Below are 19,610 nucleotides of genomic sequence, written 5' to 3'. Positions count from 1 at the left end.
ATTTTTTTTTCTCATTTTGTCTGTCATAGTTGAAGTGTACCTATGATGAAAATTACAGGCCTCTCTCATCTTTAAGTGGGAGAACTTGCACAATTGGTGGCTGACTAAATACTTTTTTTGCTCCACTGTACCACAACCCCCCGAGGTGCCTTATTGCTATTATAAACTTTCTTACCAATGCAATTAGAACAGTAAAAATGTATTTTTTGTCATACCTGTGGTATTGTCTGATATACTGTACCATGGCTTTTGGCAAAATCAGCATTCAGGACTCCAACCACCCAGTTTATAATGGAAGACTATAACAGGAAGCAATTGTCTATGATGCTGTAAATCTGTTGGGGAATTAATTTCCTGACTGTTTTAAAAGTCAGTCTTGAATCTTCGGTGTATTACAGCTCTGCTCTTCTGTGATGCAAGCAATTTCGATCTTCCGCCAACAATACATTTAGCGAGAGAGGAGCAAAAGCAATTGCGATTTCCTGGCAGAATATCCCATTTATTCAAATGTTAGACAAAAGGAAATACACATTTGTGAGGTGTGCAATCGATGAACAACTCTGTTTATCTACAGTTTATACATTTGTGTGTGATACATATATAATCTCGTCATATGTAGTTAAAACAACATATCCCCACCCCATTTAAATATCCAGAATATCAAAGACCCCAATCCCTCCCTAATTTGTTTGGCAATCTAAAGTTGTAAAAAAGCCTTTTTTTTAATTGTTATTTTTTAAAAACATTCATTCAAAGATGCATTGAGTGTTAAAATTCAAGTCAGCATTATCCATCCAGCTACAATCAATATTCACTTTGGAATATGGCTAAAGGCAAAGACAACGACTTCAGAGTTCAGGCAGAAGTTCAAAGACTAGCATTGTTATGTCTCTAGTCTAGCGCCTGTAGCATCTGCTGTAATCCAGTCAAAACAAGAGGAGTAAGATAAAAGAGAATGCAAAAAACAAACTGCAATCTAACACCAGTTTGAATCCATATCTTCACTTCGTTCTCTGCTCACATGCTCTCGCTCTGAGATCCCGAAGACCTACCTGAGCAGAGTTTTTAGGATCAATGGTTATGAAGCATATGCCTCTGAAACACTTAATCCTCCTTTTTTAATGTATATCTTGCAGGCAGTTTTGGTTGAAAGAAGAAAAACTGAAATGTAGCATGAAACAATGAGGAAGTTGTGGGGATTAGAGCAGAGAGTGTATTACAAGTTTGCATGGATGTCTTCGTGTCGCAGCACTTTGTAGGTGATCCAGTAGAAAATGTTGAAGAAGAGGAAGCTCAGAGGGAAGACGGCCCTGGATATCGTGTCGATGCGCTTGGCCCGGTCCACAAAGCGCTGGCGGACCGCTTCGCCATCATAAACAGTGGACACCGCTGGGGGTGGCGGGGTGAAGACTGTTGCCCCCTCCACAGCTGTTCCGTCCTTGGTCTGTAGGCAGTGACCCAGTCCGTAGCCACGGAAGTAAAACCCACGGCTGTCTCTCGCCAGTTCCTCTTCCTGGGGGATCAAAAGGAAAACACAGATTGGCTTCACACTGTCAACTGGCATTAGCTCATATTTGTTCCCAGTGGATAATTCTCAGACGCAGGCATTTGGGGTGTATCGTAGCAAAAGGGCTATAGGGTGAGGGCACGATATAAAAAAAAACAAACATCAAGCATGCCTGAAAATATAACTTAAAGGGAGATGTATTTCCAGTCTAAAGTGCTGTACTTTTGCCTCGTGTGATGGATTCTTTATGAGAGATGGGCTTTATAAATACATTTGATTGATTGATTGATTAATCAAGCCAGCGACCTAAGATCACTTTTGTTCAATCATCTGCCTTTCTGGAGTGTCAACAGCGTCATTAAAGCGAAGGGGACGTTTTAATTATCAGTATAACAAAAATCACCTCCATTTTTCTTTGTAGGCTAAGGACACTTTTTTTAATGATCTCTCAAGGTGCCTGAGTGAAAAGTCGGGGTCCGACAAAAAACTCACAATGGGCATTACCATGTGATGGATGGCACCCTTTCCACGCAGAGTGAGACGCCCTGTTCCCTTTCTTTGTGGAGAATATTAATAGACATGTAGCTTAACGCTGACAGTCCTTTGACACCTTGAGAGATGCCATTTGGCAGGGGGAAAGTGGAGATGTAGGATCTAAATTGGGTGATTAATAGTCAGTGTGAAGGCAGTGAGTCAATTGACCCTCCCCCCCTCGAGTGTCTCTCTCCCTGACCCTTAATGCCCTTAGTGAAGGGCAGTTACCAATATGTCCCCATTTATTGCCCAACTTCAGCTCCGCCATGTTCCTTTCTTCAATAATGAGCATTGGCTTCCCTCTCCAACTTGCCTGCCTTGTTCCTTGGCTGTAAGTGAACTTGGTAGAAACTAACCATTTATCTGTTGCACAATGACAAATTACACCTTACAACAGAAGGATGAGGAGATCTTCTTGCACTTAATTATCTCTTCTACTTCCACCTAAACTACAGTACGTCATGTGCTGAGGTCTAATGATGCGTTTCACTAAAGATAATAGGTACTCATCGTCATTGGCCCGTGCTCATGGCCCCAGTCAGGTAGCTTTGGTACACACTTTGTGATTTGTTGAAGAGGAGTGCCGTTCTCACCACTGGGATCAACAGCATGCAGTGTCCTGACTCTGCAGAGCAGGGGTGGACAAGGACCAGAAATTGGCCAGGGCATTTCTGACACACCGGACCTGGGTCGGTCCATTTTGGGCCAGCGTCTGGTTAATTGGACAGCAGTCAATTAGCCAAATGGTGATCATTCTGAGCAAAAATCATAACATTTGCATGCCCATGGGCTGCGCCCGCTCTGCGTCCTAAAGATGGACCAGCCCACCGGGTATTTGCCCGAACTGCCCTATTGCCAGTGTAAACTGAGTGTATGTGGAAAAGTTGGTGTTAAAAATGGAGTTGCACTTCTGGTGACTTTCCTTTTACCCGACTGCTAGAAATTCACACCAACGTTTTACATTATCGACTTTGGCCTGGGGGTCAGAGCAGCAAGTAGTTGTCGCCACTTTGAAATCAAACAGGTAAGTATATTTCAAGGGGTATGTATACTTTCTGAAGGCACTGTGAAACCCCCCCCACAAAGTGATTACAGACGAGGGAGAGAACACACCTGGAGCCGCAGACATAGAAAGGCATCGGACTTCAAATAAATGTTTATAATTAGGACGGAGTGAAGGTCAGGAGCCAAACCAGGGGAAGGAGAGTGAGAAGGGGCTTGTTTTAGGCAAACACATGGTGGAGCAGACCACATTCAGTTTGGGGATCAGAAGTGGCGGAAGACATTAAGTTTGGGGTGACACGGGTTGGTTTTACCCTGGCACAGGCGCTGCAGTGCTGATTCAGGTTCCCGTGGTAGCTGGTGCTGGTAGTGCTGTTGCTAGGCAGGTCGTTCACTTTCCTCAGTGACTCTACACTCCCCGGTTGATTGGCCAAGGCCATGGCCTCCGTAGGGAAAGGAGCAAGTACACAGATTGGAATAATGCCATTTTAAACCATGCTATTCTCTCAATACCAGTCAGAAACCAGTTGCACATTGGACTGTGTACTTATTTGCTCAGCTTTTATTATATTACAAGGGTCCCGAGAGAAAGAGTCGCTAAGTTCCTCAAACTTAATTCCACAGAAATGCTAATCTGCTTTTTGCTGAGTGCAGGAAATCTTCTCTGCTTCATTCCAAATTCAGCTAAAGCACTGGCTTTGAGCCAAAACGTGTGATAAAAGAAGTGGACATAAAATGTATCAAACATGGTGATGTGGAACTAAATGGAAAACAAGCTATGCTATTTAGTCTTTAAGTCAGAAGTGCTCAAGGAAAACGTTGAAAGTACAATTCATCATCCATAGCTGTTACCAAAGGAATTACTGTGGCTCAGGAGGCTGAGGAAAATATCCTTAAGGAACTAGAGTAGGCTCGGCAAACACCCTACAATTGTTGGCTCGGCAAACACCCTATAATATAACACATTATAATTCCTGTATGATGTAAGTTGTGTATACAGTAGAGGTACATGGGTGCTTGGAACTCAGGGTCTAACTGCTCTCTCTGGTTTTTCAAAGCTGAAGACCATGGAGGTACAATAGGTATTGATGAACCCTGGTCAGTCGGTGGCAGTAGACAGGTGTGCTCCATCAGACCAAGGCTTTGCTTCAATACCACCCTAGATGGATAACTCAGAAGCCAAATTTCTCGACGGGAGTAATTGCCCAACTGATGTGGAGAGGAGGAGTCATAGGGAAGTAGGGGTGCTAAAAAATAGGAATTAAAAAACAATATTAATATTTCCTCACAAAAGTAATGTACTGGCCCTTTACTAGTCCTGTGTTAACGGACCGATATAGCCGCTATGGGAGGAGTTACTTCTTGCTCTCGTGGACAATCATTTTCTCCCCTGTTATTGATTTGGGTCCAGTAGACGGTCCATTAAATCTGTGGGATTTGTCTGCCCTGGACAGTGGAAGCTTTACTACAAGTCTGGGAAAGCAGCCCAGCCATTTTGGAGCACAGCTTAATGTGATTCTTTCGGACTCTTGTCTCTGCTCTTGAGATTTAATTCTGTTTCACTAAAGGGTCTTCCATTTGATCATATGCTCTCAGTAGCACTACCGCTCTACACTCTCTACAAGTGGGTACATGGTGGATTGGTTGTTTGCCTGGAAAGTAATACTTCAGATCAGCAATTTAAGTCTGAAGCTCTCATTCATCCTTTAAAACCCCCTGTATTACTTTCCCAGAGTTCCAGTGATGTGAGGCTGGAAAACAGCCTGTTAACCCAGCAGGGGAATGGTGTGCCGGGGGGAGCAGGGAGCACACAAACCTCTATGCAAGTTAGTGCTCACCATGGAAATGAGCTGAGCCTGAAACGAGCTGATCTTTCTCATGTAATGTGACGGCCAGCTGTAGTGTGTTGCCGTTGTCAGTCTCTGAATAAACATAGGCGCACCATGACATGGGGCATAAGTCAGTGTGATAGGAGATGACAGGTAGGTGTGTGTGTGGTGGTTTACACTCACTATTCTCTGCCGCCGCTGCTTCTTCCTCAGTCTGATGAACTCCTTGTGTTGCCGTGAGACAAAGTTGACTGCTGCGTACTCGAGCAGTGCGGCGAACACGAACAGCAAGCACACGGCCATCCAGATGTCAATGGCCTTCACGTAGGACACCTGGAGACGCAGGGAAGGAGTACACAATGTCGCCGGGTCATCAATAGCCAATCAATTGAGGTGTTGGTGCGCATAATGACGGAGGTGTGACTTTCAACCCATCCCTCAACCAGGCAGACTATGGAGCCATGTCCTTAGAATGGCTCAGAATTCCAATGGGAGTCAATAAGATACAGGCAGACATCATCCTTGAGAGGTCACAGTAAGACCCAGGTAAAGTCAACTCCGCTCTATTCATGAACACGCCAAGGTCAAAACAGATCAAACTCAAATTGGAAATTCAATAGTCTGTCAGCTACCTGTCTAGACATGTCCTAGTTATTGTGATATCTCCTTATTCAGTCTAACCTAGCTATTGTGATATTTTCTTAACCCGTCAAACCTAGAGGCCTAGCGTGAGGCAGCAGTTACTTATCCAGGTACTTCCACATGTGTGTCATGGCAAGCATTGCAGATGCTGGAAGTATTGGTTATGAACTGGACCGTTACATTGCGTTCTGTTGATCGGTCAGGTGACGATAACCAGGGGTAACATCAGATTGATCTTAGCTTCATACTTCGAATATTGGCATGGTCTACTTTGAACCAGCCTACTAAAGTGACATCTGAAATAGCCAATCAGCATTTGGGAGAGGAGTCATTTGATTGGACTGAAACAATTTGAAAGATTCTGATACATACCCACCAAATCTAGCGGTTCCTACAAGCACTGCGTTGACAGCGACGCATCTGGTGTATAGTGTTTACGCGCGCTAGCACTTACTATACTCGCCGTCCATCATCCCGCTTACTTGCCTTACTTTTTAACACTACATCCCTGAGGTTGGTAGACCATTATCTCTGCTGACCTTGGGTAGAGAGGCGCGGGACCCAGAGCTCTGGGTGGTCATAGTGAGCACGGTGGTGATGCCTAGGCCCACTCTAGCCGGGGCAGCATCCATGTTGATCCAGAAGGAGACCCAGGACAGGATGACAATGAGCAGGCTGGGGATGTACATCTGGATCAGGTAATAGCCCATCTGTCTCTCCAGGTGGAACTTAACCTCGATGCAGGTGAATTTACCTGCCACCGGAAACAATAGAAATGGCAAGTATGTGTGTCAGTCTAAATGTTTAAATGTGTAGGTTGGAAAAGTTGCCACAGGTCCATGTTGATAAGGAAGTTGTTGCTACTCCATTGAGCACTTAGTTTAACTGAGAAAAATATATATAATTAAGTGAGCATAAAGCACCGTCTTTATGCTCTGAACTTTTCTTAAACTTGGATTCAATCCCCAAACCTCTATACTCTCATTTATGTTTCTACCAGAAGAACAATGGAAGTGAAGTTCCACCAAGGTCCCACCTGTGTTGTAGTGCTTGGTGCAGTAGCCTAGATCCTGCTCATCTTTCAGCACAAACTGTGGGAGCGTCAGATCATCAGCCACCTGCACCGGGTTCTCGGCCAGCCACTCGAAGATCAGATCATTCATGGTATACCCAACTACAGAGAACGAGACAGTGGGGGGAGGAGGAGTGGGAGAGATTGAGAAACAGAGGTGCAAAGGGCAAGATATAAGTGTTGAGCGGTTTCCAGATTTTTGTATCTTCATTCTGGGATTTACAATATTACATGCTTAATACACTAGGGGGCGCCAAACAAATGCAAAAAAACGACCATTGGGAATCTGTTTCCAGAATGCTAACAAAAGTAGCACAAGTAACAGCGAATTTCCAATGAGTCTGCTAGCTAAATATGCTAACAAACACACACGAAAATAACAAATTGCAAAGACAGGCAATCCAGCTCATAAAGTTATAAATATATGTAGGAGCTACCGAATGTCACTTTTGGTGAGTTTAGACATTTACAAGCGAATGTGAATGAGACATTGCGCAAATGAACAATGTTTTGATCCATGCTTGTCTGCTCTGAAGCAGCATGTGTACACACTGTGTCTGTCCGGAGTCGCTAGGGCAAGGGGCCTGCCTGCTCTGCTCTGAGAAGATGGGAAAAGAGCAGGCGGAGAGGAGCAGACAGGCAGAGGAGAAAAATGCAAGGAAATCAAAAAGATAGCATTGGCAGCTGTACAGATAACTCATCCAAAGGGCTTTGACTTCTTTGACACGGCAGAAAGCTAAGACATTATGATGCCCCGTCACCTTATTAATTCAGTATCTTACTTAGATAACTAGCAACCCTTACAAAAAAAGTGCAGTAACTGCAGTCGACTGTGGTATTTTGGACACAGTAATTGCAGAATAACAGCAGTGTACTGCAATATAATTATACAATAAGGCACGGAGGGGGGTGGTATATGGCCAATATACCACAGCTAAGGGATGTTCTTATGCACAACGCAAAGTGGAGTGCCTGGATACAGCCCTTAACCATGATGGCCATATACCACAAACCCCCGAGGTACCTTATTGCTATTATAAACTGGTTACCAATGTAATAAGAGGAGTAAAAATAAATGTTCTCATACCTGTGGTATACGGTCTGATATACCATGGCTGTCAGCCAAATCAGCATTCAGGGCTCGAACCATCCAGTTTATAACTGCAGTTATATAGCACTGTAACTGCAGTTACACTGCAAAATTACCGTAGTAAAAAAAATAGTTTTTTTAAAAGCCGTATTTGCAGCATAGTGCACTTTAACTGCAGTTATACTGTATTGCACCTCGGTTATACTGCACTCTGACTGCAATCTTTTTTCGTAAGGGAAGTTAAACTGATTTTTTCACGCAGGAAAAAAAGATAATATACGTAAGAAATCTTATTCTGCGTTTTGTAAAGGCAGATCTCAAATGCTTATTTTTGTCATTTCTGCTGGGCATCACACACATTTTGTGCTTCAGTTGCACTTCTCCACTCATGAGAATTCAAGAATGGGCATTCTATCAGCAGACAGTGCTTTGACTGATGTGTAGCTACTTTTCTCTGGTACTTTTCTTGGTATAGCGAACCTACTTTTCTCTGGTAAAATTCAAGATGAACTTCAAGAAACCATGATAAACATTAGAAATAGGATGGCCATGAATCAGCTGAATAGCGTTCCACTTCTGTTCATGAAAATTAACCAATTTTCTGCCGAATGTGTTGCACTAACGTATTTCAGACGGAAATCTATAGTTGCACGTCCCTTATCACTCGATTGAAACCAAAAACATTCAATATGAAACGCGACCCGTCAATACACAGCTGGACTCACCTGCTCCGGCTTTCTCCCTTTGTGCTATTTACACGTGACTGGCTGTTCTGGGGAACTATAAGCTTCATAATGTAAAATAATATGTAATAACCTGCTTTATCTCCTAACGCATTGCACAAGTTGACTGCAGGTATTTACTTAAAAAGTAACTACAATGTATTGAAAAACTTCAAAGAAAGTTTCAAATGGTATTAAAAAACCATCCCGTGGCCATTTACAAATAACCTGGTATACAGTATACTGCCCAAGCTTAAATGATAGACATATGGAGAGAGGGATAGAGTTGAGAAAGGGAGAGATGGAGGGTTGGACAGAGATAGACCAGGGTGTAAAGAGTTAGGGAGGGAGAGGTGTGGGATATATAGGGTGATGTCCCTCAGTCCAGCTGTCATTCTGTTCACATCTCCCTCCCCGCCTGTTTGTCATGATAAAGGTCATACGCCACAGCTTCCAAAGTGGCAGACCGGTTGCTTGAAGGTTGAATGCGAAGGGTGAACGTGAGGTGCATGCCTCCCCGACAGCGGGAGCTAATGGCTTAATGGATGCAGGGTTGCCCTTGCATTCGCTTACACGTGTTTGCGCCGCTGAAGACCCACAAAGCCTGTCAGTTTGGCGAGGTTACAGTGTAAGCAAACATACATCACACTCGACCAAGCACCCGTACATAACCACTCAAGACGAGACTGTAATTGCTTTGCACACACACACACCCCACCCTCTGCCGCCCATTAGAGCACAGTATACAGGAGTTGTTTAGAAGTGCCTTGCCTCAGACAAAGGACAGTAAGCTGAGGCTGCCGTGGAATACTTTACACATCTGAATAATACTACTGATGTCCATCTGGGGCCCCTTGGGGCCTGAGTAACAAAGACATCAATTATTGAAGATATTATCCCCCGATCCTTACCAGCAGACTGAAAACAACGCCACCACTAAAACACATGTATTTCTCCCCTGTTGAGTTCTGAGTCATTCACACAACCTTCATTAACGAGCAAGGAGAATATCAAGGTTTTCATAACGGTGATGAAATGTTCTCTGGACGGTCTGGATGTGTTTGACAAGGTTACCTAGCAGAGAATATGGTTTCGCATTGATGTGGTCTGGTCTCTTTTTGATGTTTATGGGCCTTGTCCCTGTAAAAAACACAGTTAGATGGTGCTCTGAATTAGTCCAGTCTAACTCTGTCCTGTGGATTTACACTTTATCCATTTACTTACTAGCTTAATGATACCAAATTGGGTCACAAGAACACATCATGGTTTAAAAGATTGTTTGAAATATGAAATATCTACATGATCTGTCAGAATAAGGCAAACATTAAAAATGTAAATGTTTACTAGAGCTCAAGGCATCAAGATTACAGCTAACAAACAGCACTGGAATCCTCAGACCACTCCCTCTTTCCCTCCCCCTCCCTTCCCTCCTCGCTCTCTCTCAATGTGGCAGCGTTGGCAGTTGGCACATCGCGTGGCAGTTAAACCTGCAACTGTGTCCTCGCCCTGTCCTCCCGGGCAGACAAGGTGATCACACCCTTGGGCGGTGTACTAACACTTGTCAAAACAGAGCTGGCCGGCCCCTTTAGAGCCACGGAGAGGAGGGCTTCCTTTAATCAGAAAGGATTAGGACTCCTGTAATGGCCCTGTCAGGTAGTAAACCTGCTGGCTGGCACGTTCTCCGCTGTTGGACAAGATCTCTCCTCACTTGATCTCCACACTTTAGGAGGGTTTAACTGCAGACAACGGATGGGACGACGACAGTGGTATAGGGTTACTCTGTAGAGCAATGCTGAGAATAGTGAACCTCACAGATGTAGGAGACAGGTTAAAGAAGGATTTTTAAGCCTTGAGACAATTGAGACACGGACTGTGTATGTGTCCCATTCAGAAGGTGAAAGGGCAAGACAAAATATTTAAGTGGCTTTGAACAGGGTACGGTAGTAGGTGCCAGGCACAACGGTTTGTGTCAAGAACTACGATGCTGCTGGGTTCTTCCATACTCAACAGTTTCCCATGCGTATCAAGAATGGTCCACCACACAAAGGACATCCAGCCAACTTGATACAACCGTGGGAAGCATTGGAGTCAACACGGGCCAGCATCCGGCATGGACACCTAGTAGTGTCCATACCCCGACATATAGAAGCCAACAGTGGAGGTTTCATAACAGCAATAAAACCTAGTGGTCAAACAGGGAAATGGTTCCAATGGAAAAAAATATTGGAACCATTTCCCTGTTTGACCACTAGGTTTTATGGGTATTATGACTCATACTGTGGTACACCTTAAAGGCTGTTCTGAGGGCAACAGGGGGGAGGTGCAACTCAATATTAGGAAGGTGTTCCTAATGTTTGGTATAGTCTGTTTTTGCTCCAAGCAAGTTCTTAAACTAGTAAAACTATTCCAATTGAAACAGAGGGGCAAAGCAATAGGAATATCAACTAGACTTAAGTTATTTTGTCTGGCCTTGTGGAGGGCGCCAGGGGTGAGTCATATAATAAAAGGGAACATAAAATGAAGGTTTCATTATTGATATCCTGGAAATGAGATTTGTAGGGGGCAGATGCCATCAGTGCTGGGGGCAAGGGGGTAGCGAATTGACTTTTTTTCTTGACCTTTTATCTAGGTAATAAGGAAGGACATGCTATATCCAGGATTTATCCACTGACTTTGTTCTATTTATATTTTTTATGAAGAGATTCCTACATGTTTGATACACTGCACATTAATTTCATTGCCCTTAAAGGATATCACTGTCAAAGGGGTGGCAGGTAGCCTAGTGGTTAGAGCGTTGGACTTGTAACCGAAAGGTTGCAAGATCGAATCCTCGAGACGACAATTTGTTGTTCTGCCCCTGAACAAGGCAGTTAACCTGTTCCTAGGCCGTCATTGAAAATAAGAATTTGTTCTTAACTGACTTGTCTAGTAAAATAAAAAGCGTGTAATTTGTTATTGCACTACACAAGTCGGTGTCAGAAAGTCCATCTTTTATTTTATGCATGCGTAACCGTCATCAGAGGATGTTTGATAAAAGCAGCAACTCAAAACCTAGCCGGTCACATTCAGGCATTGAATATAACCTCAATCAATGTCACCCCTTTGTGATGATAAGATTAAGATTTTCACAACTAAAATTGCTCCATCTATAAGCTAATAGCCAGTGTGAAAAGGGGAGGAGGAGGAGATGAAAACGAGGAAGGAGATAGAGGGAGACTCACAGCTTTCAAGCTGCATGGTACAGGTCTGAATATCCATGGGGAAATTCTTCAAGTCCATAGGGCAGGACAGGATGAGAGTCAGCCTGAGATAGAGAGAGAGAAGGGCAGCTTTAGGTTAAAGGTAAAGGGCAAAGGAGAGCGTAGAAGAAGAGAATTATAACATACAGAGAGAAATGAAGACAGAGGCAAGGAGGACAGCTGCAAAGGTCACCAAAGGTGCTTCACAGGGCAGACATTTGATTAAAACTCACCTAATGCTTTGACGGTGGACAGTTTTACGACCTATCCCAAGATGAACTCTGTACTATACATTATGGCATGAATTGTGAGCGTTATCGGAAAAGGCAAATTGCAAAGGATGCCGTGAGTTACAATGCCATTTGGTTACAATAGCAAACTAATTGGTAGACACATCCTTCCCTTTATTTATTGAGGCGCTGATGCATTGAGCCTTCAAGGAGCCGCGGGGAAGAGAAGTAACTATTAAGGAGTTTGAGTTAAGAGAAGCCGTGTAATTACCTGCTGTAATGCATTGCCCAGAGGACAGACGAGAGGCACCAGCGCTATGCTGCTCGCAGCAGGAGCCCCATCGCTATCGTGCTGCGATGACGTGAAATTCCAGGCTCAAAAATATCCCCCACAAATACACTGACGAATGAGCCTCCGAAGTTTCTTTGTGTCCTCGGTTTCAGAGAGGTAGCTACTAAAATGCCTTTTGGACTACTGTGTGATTGTTAGCGAATAAATCTGCCATTGTAACCAATATGGTATGCCTAACTGCATGTTTTTCAATTCCTTTCATGGGGTCATGAATGTTGATGAAGGAGAGATAGATCAACTTTTTGATTGTGGGACTAATATATTGCCATCAAAGTTAATGTGATGAATAACTCACTCGGTCCCCCTGTGGCCACAGACAGAAGCATCTTGAATAACTCACTTGCTCCCCCTGTGGCCACAGACAGAATTGTTTCTGCTCACCTGATGCTATACAGTACACTCCCATCTTGGAAGATCCGCAGCAGTTTGTTGTCGGTGGTGACCTCGTGAAAGTTAGCCCCCTTCTCGTTAGCGAAGAAAAGGTCAGGCTTCCAGATGGAGTCCAACATGGAAGGATCCAAGTCCAAGGAGTCGTCTGGGTACTCCTGGTAAGCCAAGCGGGGATCGTTCCACTTTTGCCGTAGGAACACATTGAGCCTGTAGTCCTGTGGATTGACCAATACATTTAGTAATCGTCTCTTTCTCCATGAATCTTTCCTCGATTCCTCGCATTCTCTTTCTTCGCCACCTCCTCAAAAACGCACTGGAAAAAAGGTCAGAGGGGATGGATTTGGAACTTCTCCTGGAATGCGGTTGAGAAGGAGGCGAGGAGGTAGGACGTCAGGAATTGTGGAAGATGAATCGAGATTGAGACATAGTAGTTTGAAACAGTGTGTCATACCTTGTCACACACTATAGGAGGCAATTAATGAAGTGATACCATTGCCAGGTTTCAATTCTTCAATTAGCTTGTTCGGTTCATGATCGTCTGTCTCTGATGTAAAGTAGGAAGTCTGATTCAATGAATAACCTTTACTGTTGTTAATTATAGCCAAGACAATGCAACATTTTAATTAGTTCTTTGAAAAGTAGGGTGTATTTATACTTTGGAAAGTAGTGTGAATCTATGTAGTTTAGGGTTACGCTAAAGGAATTAGGAGTCATGCAGGAGTAATTGACATTGTGTCCATTTGTAAAGGGGGAAATCACAGACAATAACCTAGAATACTTAGTGCAGAATGAAGTACCAGATTCTGGGTTAATCTATGTTCTGTTCAGTGCCTGTTGAAATGACAAAAATATGCTTTGTGGGAAGCAAAATCAATGAATGACTACTTTGAAATTTGGTTAATTCCACAAAAAGTTCACGTCCTCATTTAGTCACAGGAGTTATTCAAGTGAATCATTTAAGTAAATGCTCATGGTATTGAAAGACTCAGCTGTGTCTGTCTCCTCCGGCAGTTCATAACGGTCTGTCTCTGTTCCCATGAGGTACCACAAATAAACTAAGGGCAGCACAACACATTTATCACAATAAACACTAGGCCTTTACCACATTGTCCAGTGACATCACAAGTGTCCTCTGTCCACACTGACCTAACCTGGGGTCCAGCCCTCTGTGCCAAAAGAGCCTTTAACAACTACAATCTACTGACCAAGCACTTTCCCTCTTGTATTGGACAGGCTTACAGGGAGAGATTCTTTCGCACTTCTTCCCATTTCACTCTTTTTTTCCCCCTCCAATTTTTCATTTTAATTGCAGAGTGGACAGTTCATTATCAGAACATCACTGACCCACTGGTCTCTGAAGGTTGCTCTGATAGGCTCCAGGAAATAAAGGGAGAGAGGTGAGGGAATTGATCCAATAGTGAGCAGGCCAAAGGGTAGGAATTAACAGGGTATTGTATTAGCTGGAGGAGATCATTTAGATGTATCTTTCTTCAATTCAGGGATTTAGCTAGTAGCCTGCTCAAATATGCTCCTTATCACGGTCATTCATGATTACAAAGCAATGAGACTGCCTTAGGGTTATCATGCTACCTGGATAATTATGGTATTTTGTATAAAGCGCATATTCATTTAAATTTTTTATTTCACCTTTCTTTATACAGGTTTGTCTCTCTGAGACCCATTCAAGATGGCAGCAGTCAGCAACACATTAAATTATTAGCTTAAAACAGTTTCTTATTCCAGGATGTTCATTCACTGTGGAAATTCAAGTTGGTCAGTTGACTCACCATAGTAGTTTCCGTGATGGACCCAAAGCTGTTGATGAAAATATTGCAGGTGACATTCACAGGCGGACCTGAAGAAATGATAAAAAGACAATCCATCACTCCTTATATGGAAGAATCCTTTCAACTGTTTGACCTGCTGTGTAAAAGTTTGTTAGAGATCATTTTGAAATCTTTGAATGACACTGAGGGTTATTGTATGTACAGGAAGTGGTGAGTGTCTTGCTGTTAACTCTCTTATGTGGAGCAAGTATGAAATAGCCACTCAGTGGCCAGTTTATTATGTACACTATCCCTAGCCGCATCCTCTGAGCATGCGGAGACCAGCTGGCTGGTGTGTTTACGGACAATTCAATCGCTCCCTATCCCAGTCTGTTGTCCCCACATCCTGGGGACTTCAGGAAACAGCAGAGGGAGCACCCCTTTATCCACATCGAAGGGACAGCAGTGGAGAAGGTGGAAAATGTTATGTTCCTAGGCGTACACGTCACAGACAAACTGAAATGGTCCACCCACACAGACAGTGTGGTGAAGAAGGCGCAACAGCGCCTCTTCAACCTCAGGAGGCTGAAGAAATTTGTCTTGTCACCCAAAACCCTGACAAACTTTTACAGAAGCACAATCGAGAGCATCCTGTCGGGCTGTAACACAGCCTGGTACGGCAACTGCACGCAAGGCTCAAGAGCCTTGGTGCGGTCTGCACAACACATCACTGGACACCTACAGCACCCAATGTCACAGGAAGGCCAAAAAGATCATCAAGGACAATAACCACCTGAGTCACTGCTTGTTCACACCGCTACCATCCAGAAGACAAGGTCAGTACAGGTGAGTCAAAGCTGGGACCAAGAGACTGAAGAACAGCTTCTATCTCAAGGCCACCAGACTGTTAAACAACAATCACAAACTCAGAGAGGCTGCTGCCTATACTGAGACCCAATCACTGGCCACATTAATAAATGGATCACTAGTCATGCTACTTTAAATAATTCCACTTGAATAATGTTTACACATCTTACATTACTCATATCACATGTATATACTGTATTTTCTACCATCTATTGCACCTTGCCTATGCCGCTCGGCCATCGCTCGTCCATATATTTATATGTACATATTCTCATTCACCCATTTAGATTTGTGTGTATTAGGTAGTTGTTGGGGAATTGTTAGATTACTTGTTAGATATTAGTGCACTGTCGGAACTAGAAGCACAATCATTTCGCTACACTCGCATTAACATCTGCTAACCATGTGTATGTGACAAATTTGATTTACACCACCCCGTTCATGAAATGGTTTGCTATGGAAAGTAGGCAGACCGGCAATGAGGCATTCGGTTACGGTTTGATTGAACGTTAGCATGGGCAAATGAGTTCACTTTCCTTGCTTTTTCTAACACCATCATGAATCTAGCAAAGAAGTTGTATTTAGTTTCATAGCACAAACGTTTGTTAGCACGTTTCTTACGCTGGCTTTAGCCATGGAGGGAGAAGGCCTACCCAGGCAAGTGCAGGGCGTTGCCTAGCAACACGTGCCTCGGAGGGAGACAGTGTCTGCACAGCACAACGGATTCCCATGATTTGTGAATATTTCTGGCTGAGCAGCTAGCGTGACAGCTAAAATGGCTTCGAAAAAATATGATTACAGCTATTAGGGAGAAGTATCTAACAAAATAATGACATTATAGCATTCAGTAATTAAAATGTTTTCATATAATAGAAATCTGGGTACATTTATGGATAGAATTCAAACTTTAAGTAAGCAGTTCTATGCTTCCTGTATACTTCTACAGGCAAGTCCTATTCAGCGTTGTATTAAAAACAGTGGCTGTCCGCTTGCATTCATTCCGTGAAGTTTCAGTGTTTTTTATGGGAGCTGTGGCCCACTTCTGAAAATACTTAAGGTACCTTTGAAGTTGGGTCTGATGCGGGCGTCATAGCCAGACCTTTTCCCCATGAGCTTGTCCAGGAAGTCAGACGGGGACTGCGAGGAGGGGACGGTCCTACTAGAGGACTTTATCTCCTCCTTACAGGAGCCCGGTCTGAGGAAGAACAAAAACAAACACATAACGAGGGGGAGAGAGAAGCAAGAGTTAGAGAAACTTCAAATTGGCATCAGTGGAATACACATAATGAGAGAAAATAAACTTTTACACGGCCGCCTCCGAAAACCCATCGTTTGTCACATGATGTTCAGTACATAGTGTTCAATAGACCCTAACTACAGTGAGGTGGCGAAAGGGGAAAGGTACATCCACATCCAACCCCTGCACTCCCCCTTTCAGTGTGTAATCCAGCCTGGTTTAGCAGCAGTGGGGCTTGACAGATTGATGGCTCAATTGAAATGCTGTGAATGTCACACCAGGGGAGGAAGGCTTTGATTCCAGCTCCTGCATGGCTCAGTCTGCCACTGACAGGCCCAACAGGCCAAGGAGAGAAAGAGAGCGATAGAGAGAGAGGGGGAGAGAGCAGTTCCGGAGCCCACGGGCCCTGGCATGTGTGATGGATCTCTCCTGGCTGGCATGCCGCTGATTTTGCACGATGCTTTTGATGCAATTGTTAGCGTATCAGTCACGATCCTGGCTCCCTCCTGTGAACTATGGAAGGCTATCCCACCCCAGGCCCCTCCCCCAGGCTCCCTGTGTGCTGTCTGCCCTTTGTAACCTGGTGCCCTGTGTAACCTGGGCTGTGAAGAGGCTCCCTGTCTGCTCTGTGTAACCTGGTGCCCTGTGTAACCTGGGCTGTGAAGAGGCTCCCTCTGTGCTCTGTGTAACCTGGGCTGTGAAGAGGCTCCCTCTCTGCTCTGTGTAACCTGGTGCCCTGTGTAACCTGGGCTGTGAAGAGGCTCCCTCTCTGCTCTGTGTAACCTGGGCTGTGAAGAGGCTCCCTGTCTGCTCTGTGTAACTTGGTGCCCTGTGTAACCTGGGCTGTGAAGAGGGTCTCTGTGTAACCTGGTGCACTGTGTAACCTGGGCTGTGAAGAGGCTCCCTGTCTGCTCTGTGTAACTTGGTGCCCTGTGTAACCTGGGCTGTGAAGAGGGTCTCTGTGTAACCTGGTGCCCTGTGTAACCTGGGCTGTGAAGAGGCTCCCTGTCTGCTCTGTGTAACCTGGTGCTCTGTGTAACCTGGGCTGTGAAGAGGCTCCCTCTCTGCTCTGTGTAACCTGGGCTGTGAAGATGCTCCCTCTCTGCTCTGTGTAACCTGGGCTGTGAAGAGGCTCCCTCTCTGCTCTGTGTAACCTGGGCTGTGAAGAGGCTCCCTCTCTGCTCTGTGTAACCTGGTGCCCTGTGTAACCTGGGCTGTGAAGAGGCTCCCTCTCTGCTCTGTGTAACCTGGTGCCCTGTGTAACCTGGGCTGTGAAGAGGCTCCCTCTCTGCTCTGTGTAACCTGGTGCCATGTGTAACCTGGGCTGTGAAGAGGCTCCCTCTCTGCTCTGTGTAACCTGGTGCGCTGTGTAACCTGGGCTGTGAAGAGGCTCCCTCTCTGCTCTGTGTAACCTGGGCTGTGAAGAGGCTCCCTCTCTGCTCTGTGTAACCTGGTGCCCTGTGTAACCTGGGCTGTGAAGAGGCTCCCTGTCTGCTCTGTGTAACCTGGGCTGTGAAGAGGCTCCCTCTCTGCTCTGTGTAACCTGGGTTGTGAAGAGGCTCCCTCTCTGCTCTGTGTAACCTGGTGCCCTGTGTAACCTGGGCTGTGAAGAGGCTCCCTCTCTGCTCTGTGTAACCTGGACTGTGAAGAGGCTTCCTCTCTGCTCTGTGTAACCTGGTGCGCTGTGTAACCTGGGCTGTGAAGAGGCTCCCTCTCTGCTCTGTGTAACCTGGTGCGCTGTGTAACCTGGGCTGTGAAGAGGCTCCCTGTCTGCTCTGTGTAACCTGGTGCCCTGTGTAACCTGGGCTGTGAAGAGGGTCTCTGTGTAACCTGGTGCACTGTGTAACCTGGGCTGTGAAGAGGCTCCCTGTCTGCTCTGTGTAACCTGGTGCCCTGTGTAACCTGGGCTGTGAAGAGGCTCCCTCTGTGCTCTGTGTAACCTGGTGCCCTGTGTAACCTGGGCTGTGAAGAGGCTCCCTCTCTGCACTGTGTAACCTGGGCTGTGAAGAGGCTCCCTCTCTGCTCTGTGTAACCTGGTGCCCTGTGTAACCTGGGCTGTGAAGAGGCTCCCTCTCTGCTCTGTGTAACCTGGGTTGTGAAGAGGCTCCCTCTCTGCTCTGTGTAACCTGGTGCCCTGTGTAACCTGGGCTGTGAAGAGGCTCCCTCTCTGCTCTGTGTAACCTGGGTTGTGAAGAGGCTCCCTCTCTGCTCTGTGTAACCTGGTGCCCTGTGTAACCTGGGCTGTGAAGAGGCTCCCTCTCTGCTCTGTGTAACCTGGACTGTGAAGAGGCTTCCTCTCTGCTCTGTGTAACCTGGTGCGCTGTGTAACCTGGGCTGTGAAGAGGCTCCCTCTCTGCTCTGTGTAACCTGGTGCGCTGTGTAACCTGGGCTGTGAAGAGGCTCCCTGTCTGCTCTGTGTAACCTGGTGCCCTGTGTAACCTGGGCTGTGAAGAGGGTCTCTGTGTAACCTGGTGCACTGTGTAACCTGGGCTGTGAAGAGGCTCCCTGTCTGCTCTGTGTAACCTGGTGCCCTGTGTAACCTGGGCTGTGAAGAGGCTCCCTCTGTGCTCTGTGTAACCTGGTGCCCTGTGTAACCTGGGCTGTGAAGAGGCTCCCTCTCTGCACTGTGTAATCTGGGCTGTGAAGAGGCTCCCTCTCTGCTCTGTGTAACCTGGTGCCCTGTGTAACCTGGGCTGTGAAGAGGCTCCCTCTCTGCTCTGTGTAACCTGGGTTGTGAAGAGGCTCCCTCTCTGCTCTGTGTAACCTGGTGCCCTGTGTAACCTGGGCTGTGAAGAGGCTCCCTGTCTGCTCTGTGTAACCTGGTGCGCTGTGTAACCTGGGCTGTGAAGAGGCTCCCTCTCTGCTGTGTAACCTGGGCTGTGAAGAGGCTCCCTGTCTGCTCTGTGTAACCTGGTGCCCTGTGTAACCTGGGCTGTGAAGAGGCTCCCTCTCTGCTCTGTGTAACCTGGTGCCCTGTGTAACCTGGGCTGCGAAGAGGCTCCCTCTCTGCTCTGTGTAACCTGGGCTGTGAAGAGGCTCCCTCTCTGCTCTGTGTAACCTGGTGCCCTGTGTAACCTGGGCTGTGAAGAGGCTCCCTCTCTGCTCTGTGTAACCTGGTGCCCTGTGTAACC

At 45.6% G+C, this 19,610-nt stretch overlaps 1 protein-coding gene across 2 annotated transcripts in view; it reads right to left on the bottom strand.

Annotated features, from left to right (window-relative positions):
- Positions 1-256: 256 nt before the first annotated feature.
- The window catches only part of glra4a (glycine receptor, alpha 4a), a 79,717-nt gene continuing 60,363 nt past the window's right edge, over positions 257-19,610 (bottom strand). The window contains exons 2-11 of one of the 2 annotated variants that reach the window (XM_065019816.1): positions 16,304-16,437; positions 14,397-14,464; positions 12,601-12,824; positions 11,620-11,702; positions 6,551-6,688; positions 6,054-6,268; positions 5,056-5,205; positions 4,882-4,965; positions 3,358-3,486; positions 257-1,513 (exon numbers count right to left, since the gene is read on the bottom strand). In XM_065019816.1, coding sequence (XP_064875888.1) covers positions 1,217-1,513; positions 3,358-3,486; positions 4,882-4,965; positions 5,056-5,205; positions 6,054-6,268; positions 6,551-6,688; positions 11,620-11,702; positions 12,601-12,824; positions 14,397-14,464; positions 16,304-16,437 — 1,522 coding nt within the window. In that variant the 3' untranslated portion in view covers positions 257-1,216. The remainder of the gene's footprint in view (positions 1,514-3,357; positions 3,487-4,881; positions 4,966-5,055; positions 5,206-6,053; positions 6,269-6,550; positions 6,689-11,619; positions 11,703-12,600; positions 12,825-14,396; positions 14,465-16,303; positions 16,438-19,610) is intronic. The other variant, XM_065019815.1, reaches the window with a different exon arrangement.

Source organism: Oncorhynchus nerka, linkage group LG6 (assembly GCF_034236695.1).
Source record: "Oncorhynchus nerka isolate Pitt River linkage group LG6, Oner_Uvic_2.0, whole genome shotgun sequence".
NCBI lineage: Eukaryota > Metazoa > Chordata > Actinopteri > Salmoniformes > Salmonidae > Oncorhynchus > Oncorhynchus nerka.
This window is presented reverse-complemented; position numbering and strand designations above follow the sequence as displayed.